Source organism: Saprolegnia diclina (assembly GCF_000281045.1).
Source record: "Saprolegnia diclina VS20 unplaced genomic scaffold supercont1.55, whole genome shotgun sequence".
Lineage (NCBI taxonomy): Eukaryota > Oomycota > Saprolegniomycetes > Saprolegniales > Saprolegniaceae > Saprolegnia > Saprolegnia diclina.
Genome location: NW_008246122.1, coordinates 283,007 through 290,445, shown reverse-complemented (window position 1 = coordinate 290,445; position 7,439 = coordinate 283,007). Strand labels below are relative to the sequence as shown.

General features: G+C 58.2%; 4 protein-coding genes across 4 annotated transcripts; 2 read left to right on the top strand and 2 right to left on the bottom strand.

Moving 5' to 3' along the window:
- Window positions 1–46: 46 nt before the first annotated feature.
- On the bottom strand, window positions 47–1,009 carry SDRG_13104 (hypothetical protein; the record flags this gene model as incomplete). Its single annotated transcript, XM_008619187.1, has 3 exons — window positions 47–321; window positions 378–818; window positions 857–1,009. 3 exons carry the CDS (start codon window positions 1,007–1,009, stop codon window positions 91–93), a joined length of 825 nt encoding a protein of 274 aa, XP_008617409.1. The 3' UTR covers window positions 47–90.
- A 446-nt stretch (window positions 1,010–1,455) lies between these two features.
- SDRG_13103 (hypothetical protein) lies at window positions 1,456–3,470 on the bottom strand. Its single transcript, XM_008619186.1, has 4 exons — window positions 2,644–3,470; window positions 2,323–2,601; window positions 1,708–2,269; window positions 1,456–1,660 (listed from the first exon to the last, which is right to left on the bottom strand). The coding sequence occupies exons 1-4, from the start codon at window positions 3,447–3,449 to the stop codon at window positions 1,508–1,510; spliced, it is 1,800 nt and encodes a 599-aa protein (XP_008617408.1). The 5' UTR covers window positions 3,450–3,470; the 3' UTR covers window positions 1,456–1,507.
- Window positions 3,471–4,070: 600 nt separating this feature from the next.
- Window positions 4,071–6,211, top strand: SDRG_13102 (hypothetical protein). The gene has a single exon (XM_008619185.1). It carries the CDS (start codon window positions 4,079–4,081, stop codon window positions 6,182–6,184), a length of 2,106 nt encoding a protein of 701 aa, XP_008617407.1. The 5' UTR covers window positions 4,071–4,078; the 3' UTR covers window positions 6,185–6,211.
- Window positions 6,212–6,597: 386 nt separating this feature from the next.
- SDRG_13101 (cytochrome-b5 reductase) lies at window positions 6,598–7,118 on the top strand. Its single transcript, XM_008619184.1, has one exon. It carries the CDS (start codon window positions 6,680–6,682, stop codon window positions 7,064–7,066), a length of 387 nt encoding a protein of 128 aa, XP_008617406.1. The 5' UTR covers window positions 6,598–6,679; the 3' UTR covers window positions 7,067–7,118.
- The last annotated feature ends 321 nt before the right edge of the window (window positions 7,119–7,439 follow it).

The following is a 7,439-nucleotide window of genomic DNA, read 5'->3' as shown; positions in this document are numbered from 1 at the left end:
CATCTCTACCCTTCGAACATGGCCAACGCCGACGAGGATGCATCTGCACAGGGCTAGGTTGGAACGCGGAATAGGGTTGGATGAGTGAAGTTACAACATCGGGTGCCAGGTGCGCGTTGCGATCGGCGCGTAGCTGGCAAAGGCCGCTTGCTCGTCGACCGGGACCTTGTTGGCAGTGCAGTACGTCTGGTAGTCGCGCCACAAGGTCGCTGTCGCTTGATCCGTCGCACTGGCGACCAGCTTGCTCGAGAAGGTACCGGCGTGGTGGCACGTAGCACTTGAAGCTGCAGGTGGCGTGGTCGCAGAACGTCGTCGACTTGCCTTGACGCAGGCAGTTGGCGCAAAAATGGTAGGCAAAGGCGGGACAAGTGGAACACTCGAACCAAAGCCCTTGCTTGCATCGGCTGGCTGCAGCCAAAGCAGGTTTCGTCTTGCCACACTTCCGTCTCGAGCTCGTTCTTGGCGAAGAAGGCGACGACGACCTTGGCCCACGCCTCGTCACTTGCGGGGTTGTGCGCCGCAAAGGTCGGGTCGAGGAGGAACCGGTAGAGCGCCGACGCCCCTTGGCTCGTGTCGGCGTCGCCCGGCGGCAAATGGGCCAGACACCACGCCAAGTTGTCGAGCAAGTACTGCTTCCCGAGGACGTAGTCGCCCTTGGACCAGTAGAGCTGCGCAAGCAGAAAGAGCAAGTGGATGTACTGCCCTGGCGCGGGTGGACTCTTCTGGAACTGGTCCCAGATCGGAAGCCAGAGCGCCTCGGCCGCTGCGTAGTCGCCAAGGAAGCGGTATGTCAAACCGAGGTTGAATGATGCAACCATCTGCTGTTGTGCAATGGGCCATACATGCGCTCCTGCACATCGCTCGTCTCCTCAAACAGCGTCTTGGCCTCGACAAGTTGGCCGCGCTTGAAGCAGATCATTGCGAGGTAGTCGCGCGTGTACACCGTGCTCGGGTGGTCTATTCCGAGAAGCGAGAGCTGCGCGCCCAAGCACTTGCGGAACCAGTGCATTGCTTGGTCATAGTCATAGAGCTTGTAGCTGGAGATGCCGAGCACACAACTGGCAGAGCTAACTGGCAGATGTCAACGTGTCGGCGTCTGAGATCTGAATCTCAACCCGGAATGTGTTGCCGACTTTGACAAGGTACATCGCAATAAAATGCATACAAGCGTAGGACGCAGGTTAGCAAAAGCGCCGTCACAAGATCGCCACTATCGAACTGTTCGTCCGTCTTTTCTTCGATTCAACAGGCCCACGTTAGTCACAGAGAGGCCTAGCCACCACTCCGGCATGGGTCAATACTCCAGGAACCTTTGGGATCTCGTCTCCACAACAAATGAGGCGAGCAGCCGCTCATTATCTTCACGCGTTGCTTCAGCTCGATGGCTCCCTGTCCGCTAAAATATACAGTGGTACACGCCACTGTGCAGACAAAAAGAGTAGTACTCATGTCGAGTGCTCGTCTAAAGTCGTAATTTGTATTCGAATGTATAGCATCTACTCCAAACTTATTGCAGCTGGGCGAGGACCTGAGCCACGTCCAAGTGTCCTTCGTCGCTCATAAAGGCGCGAACGAACGCAATAACTTCATGGTGGACCACATCCAAACCCAGAAGCCAGTGGGTCGCCTCGGCCACACTCAGCTCCTTCTGTCCGCGCACCTACGTCCGCGTTACCACTGTATCTCTCCATCGCATCAAAGTACTACCTTGGCCACAAGGGTTGGGGTTGCGCGCAGCGCGGCTAAGATCTTGGCGGTCACCTTCTTGCGGTCCGCAAAAGGAAAGTCGATGACGTTGGTCTCCATGTACTTGGCCGAGTACTCGTCCATGTTGTCGAGAAGGAAGACACGGCCCACGAGGTGGATGCGGGCGCCGACGTAAAAGTCGGGTTTTTGAAAAAACGCGCCCGTGAGTGGGTTTTTGTGCACGCCGCGCTCCATGAACTTGCCGCCACCAATGCCGCTGTTGCGCTGGGGCGGCTCCATGATCATGACCGAGAGGTCGCAGATCATAAAGCTCACAATGAACCGCCGGTGCACGTCCTCGGGCTTTGTCGTGTCCATGGCTGCGCAAAAGCGCAAAATGATCTTGTTGTCTGTCTCCTCCATCGACTTGCGGTGTGGCTTTGGCGTGAGATGGTAGCACGACCCGAGCGAGTCAATGTCCGAGCCCATGCCGTTGTGCGGCGGCGGTACAAATGCTGGCGGCTTGGGCTTGGTTTCTTGGACGACCAAGGCCGGCCCAACGTTGATCCCGTGGTCCTTGTACCTAGAGCATTGCATTGTATGTTGTTGGGAGGGCGAGGGGTAGGGTCAATGTACCACTCGCGCGTGCTCTCGTCCGCATCCAAGAGCAAGATGTTGCGGTTGTAAATGTTGATGTAGCTCCCAACAAAGAGGTGTTCCCAGCTGAAAAAGTCGCCTTCTGGCGTCCGTTCGTCCGAGGGCGAGAGCGCCGTGGCAAATGGTCCCTCGAGTTTTGGCTGCAGCAAGAGGCGGCTGCGGTTGAGCAGCTTTGGGAACGGGTCGCAGCCCGAGTTGCGCTCGTACGATTCGCGGATCTCGACGGTATTGTCGGCCAAGAAGAAATGAATCGTGTATCTAAGCGCCGGTGAAACGCATTCAGAATGAACAGATATGTACCGATGCTTGGTGCCGTAGAGCTTGGACGTGTCGTCCCAGAGCGCAAACCACCGGAGCACGTGGCGGTCGTGGTCGTTGAAGCGCTTGCGGTGGTCGGTTGGCCGTGCAAACTTGCCAAGACTCGCCTCCATAAACTCTTTCATCGGATACTGCTTCTTGCCGTAGTTGGCGTCCATGTCGGTGCCCGACTCGCGCGCCATGTGCGCCTTCCGGGCCTCCGTGTACGCGTCCCGCGGCGTCACGAGGTCCCGGCGCTGGCGCCGCCCGTGCTCTTGGAGATAGTCCATCGTAAACTTGTCGGCCGACTGCACGTGGAAGGTGCGGCCGTAGAACGTAACTTCGGCGCCAATCTCCAAGTCGTCGTGGGTGTAGTAGGTCATGTCGCCCTGCTCGTCCGACTCGGGCTTGGGAATTTTGTGGCGCTTGACAAAGTTGCCTTGGAGAATGCCACTATTCTCGACCTTGGGCTCAATGATCTGGATCGTGTCGTCCTCGAGGTAGTAGAGGATAATGCACTTGCGGACGCGGTAGTTCTCGAGGTTGCTCTCGTGGACAGCCTCGAGAAAGTAGCCTTCGAAGCGCAGCACCTTCTTGTCGAGTGCGATGAAGTTGGGCACCTTGGACTTGGAGCTGTCAAAGACCGTGATCGGCGCCATTGACGGCGCTGGCACCTCGAGCTCGCGCACGTAGACGTACGCTGGCGTGTGCTGGCCGAGCGCGTGGCCGCGCGGCTTGGGCGTGACGTCGCCATGGCGGCGAAGCATCATCGGGACCGCCGCTTGCTTCTCGAGGTACCCGCTGGGCATGGCTCTCTCGAAATGGGCTCAACCGATAATGCAGCGAAAATAGATTGCGTTTTGGATCCTAGCGAGAAGGCCATTGGGTGACAGGATTGGAACCGGGCGATATGATTGGCGCATTGTATTTATATGGACCAATGAAATCCCAGACTTTAGCACAGGCGTCTGCTGCAACACGGGTGCATTGATCGTCGTCGCTGTAGCACCGAGCAAACGCTCTCTTCACAGTTGCGGTGCCGAGACGGCGGTACTCGTGCCACATTTGCCTCGCCACTCACGATCATGGCAGCTCCGGTTGGGATGTTCATTGCTGTGGTGCTGCAGTTATAATGCGTGTTCATGCTTGCAAATGAGGTTATAAGCATATATTCGAGCACACAACACAAGCACCTGGCTCCCGATGGGCTCTGTCACCTCGACAAATACACTGGACTTGCGAACCTCTTCGGGCGTTGAATCAACGCGTCCAGTATGCACGACGATGATGTCCGACGTTGCTTCTCGGCAACAGCGGCGAAGACCACCAGTTCCATATACTGCACGAACTAGGGTGTGGAAAGTCATCTCTGATTGGTTGGAACTATAACAAATCTCGGTTATTGAGGTGGTGACAGTATAATTCGCGTTGTTGGGCGATGAGTACAGGCATGGCGGCGCCTTCGTCGCGCCCGCTCGGCGTCTCGCTGCGCTACTTCCACCACCTCATCGAAGCCTGCGGCGGTCGCAAGAAGCTCAACGGTCTCACCACGGCCCAAGTCTGCTTCGACTATATTGTGCCATTGACCAAGTCGACCGAGCTCTCGCTCGTCGACCATCTTGCCAGTGATGCGTCCATGCGCCACTTTGTGTCTGAGGCCAACTGTTATGTCTCGCACGCCTGGCAGTACCTCTTCTTGGAGACCGTCGACAGCCTCGACACCTTCTTCGCCGACCAAGGCTTGGCAGACGACGCCGTCCTTTGGTTTTGCGTCTTCAACAACAACCAGCACCTTGTGCATTCGTACCTGTTCGAGTACTGGTCGTCGACGTTCAAGACGCAGCTCGCAGCTATCGGCAACGTCGTCATGATCATGCACCCGTGGAACGACCCGGTCGTCTTGCGTAGGAGCTGGTGCGTCTTTGAGGTGTACGTGGCTGTGACGATGCAGGCGCGGTTCGAGATGGCCATGGCACCCGGTCAACTGGAGCTCCTCGTTCAAGATATGCTTCGTCCAGATGCGCTCAAGGATATGCTGGGGACGATCAAGAGCGAGGCGTCCGAGACCACGGTGCCAAGTGATCGCGACGGCATCTTTGAGCTCATTCGCGCCGAGACGTCGTTCATGGCCGTCGACCGACTCATCTTTTCGACTATTTCGGACTGGATGAAGCGGACGCTGACGGCGCAGATCGCATCGGGTCTCTTGCCACTAGACGAAGCCCACCGTCATCTCTGTCTGGCCAATATTCACGCGACCGAGTTTGATTATCCCGCCGTCTTGTCAGCTGCGAGTCGGGCCCGCTTGCTCTTCGGGTCGAGCGACGTCCGCGATGTCCACTATGTCCACGTCATTGCACACGTGGGCTTGGCGTCTTGCGGCGTCGGCGAGCCAGAGACCACGTGGCGCCCAATCTTTGAAAATCTCTTGGCCCTGGACGGCTTCGAACCCGCGACCGTCTGCTACGTTCGGAATGCCTACGCCCGCGCACTGATCATCGTCAAGCACGCAGCAGAGGCCTATGCGGTCTGTTGTGAGACATATGCCTTGTCGCTCGTACATCTCGGGCCGCTGCACACGTTGACGATCGCGACCATGGCCATCCTTGGCAGGTCCAGCTACAACCTCAACGACTTTGACCAAGCCATTCCGTGGTTCCGCAAATGCTTGGGCGCGCAGCTCACTCTTCTCGGGTCGGACCACCCCGACACGGTGTACACGCGCGACTACCTCGGGATCATTTGCTTTCGCCGCGGCCAGCTCGCCGAGGCCAAGGCGCTGTTTGAAGAGACCAACGCCGTGCGAGCCCGAATTCATGGGCCGCTACACGACCAAACGACGGCCGCGCTCTTGAACCTGGCGGTGGCGTGCCACTACCTCGGTGACTTTGCATTGGCAGAGACGATCGTTCAACCGCTGTGGGCCCGAGCGTCGACGCTGCCCCCCGAGCGCTACATCCATTTGGTCTTTCAGCTCGGCGCGCTCTACTGGGCCAAAGGCGACTACGACAGTGCCAAGCACTATTTAGAGATGTCGTTGGCGTGGTGTCTGGCCCATTTGCCGCCGGGCGACGCCGACACGAGCCAAGGGGCGTCGGCGTTCTACCGGTTCCTCCTCGACCCGACCTTTGCGGCGCACAACCCAACGAGCGACGAGGCGTGGGCCAAGGTCGTCGCCTTCTTCGACAAGAACGAGCTCGAGACGGAAGTGTGGCTCGACGAATCCTGCTTTGGCTGCAGCCAGCCGATGCAAGGGCTTTGGTTCGAGTGTTCCACTTGTCCCGCCTTTGCCTACCATTTTTGCGCCAACTGCCTTCGTCGAGGCAAGTCGACGACGTTCTGCGACCACGACACGTGTGGCTTCAAGTGCTATGTGCCACCGCGCCGGTACTTTCTCGAGCAAGCGCTCGCCACGCGCGACAAGGCGGCTGTAGCCGAGTACGCTGCGTACTGCGCACAGTACAACGTGGCGGACCCTGTCGTGATCGAACCGATGGCGTCTGACGACCCGATCGCGACGCGCGTGTGGCACCCGATGCTCTAGCAGATATGAGTCTGTTGAGTTGAGAATGAACGGATGGCATTGCTGTCTTATGGAAGGAGAGGCTCAACACCGCGGCGAAGGCGAGCGAAGCCGACAGCAGCACCGCGCACGGATCACTAGCTAGCAAGCCTTGCGAACGGCTCAAGCTCTAGCATCGTCATCCTCGCGTTGAAGCCCGTCAACGCGACGCAGGTATGGCTCAAGACCATCGCTCTTCGTCCGTATCCTGTCGCGCCAACTCAAAAAGGGTGCTTGGCATCTCTCCCGCGTTACGCACGGCCTTGCTACGATGGCGTGCTGCCATCAACGTCATGTTCGCAACAATTGAGTTTGAGTTTGAGAAATATACCTTGACGTATCTATGCACGTCCCATATGGGCTCCTCGTCATTGAGTCTGGGGTGCTGTCGTCACCGGTCGCTGATTGGCGGAAAAGCGGCGAATTTGCACATTGGCCCCGACGTCGCCAGGTGTCATTTTCCAAGAAGCGGCGAACATGGCAGAGGAGCTCAAGGTGTTCACGGTGGACGAGGTCGCGGCCCACAAGACGACCGAGGACTGCTGGATCGTGGTCGGCGAGGCCGGCGCCAAGAAGGTCTACGACGTCACCAAGTACCTCGACGACCACCCGGGCGGCCCGGAGATCATCCTCGACCTCGCGGGTCAGGACGCCAACGAAGAGTTTGAGGACATTGGCCACTCGACCGATGCGCGCAAGGCGCTCGCCAAGTACCTCATTGGTACGCTCAAGGAAGAGCCCAAGAAGGCCGCCGCTGCCAAGGCCGTCACCGCCTCCAACGGCACGTCGGGCGGCAACACCTCGCTGTTCCTCTTCCCGATCATCATTGCCATTCTTGCGCTGCTGTACAAGATGAACAACTAGACGATTATGATAATGATGAAAAAGTATAGATGAACTCAATAGCTCGCGAATAAGTTATGGGCGCAGAATGCGTGCGTGCTGCCCGGGGCCGTTGTCAGCGGCGTCCAGTCGCCGCGCTCGGACGACGCGATCAACGACACAGTACCGCGGTGGCGGTGTGTCTCGTAGGATCCTGCACGCCGATGGATTCAGCGTGGCGCCGAAGCGGGCACCGCAGTCCAACACTGGCGTAGGAAGGCCACACTGCACCATGTCACCGCGTCGTTCCCACCGCGCATCGTGCTGCAGCAGTAGTCTGCCCGTCCAGGTAGCCACCGACACCTACCAACAGTGTCATGATTGTGCGTCTTCATTGTGCACAGAATTGTCCTAT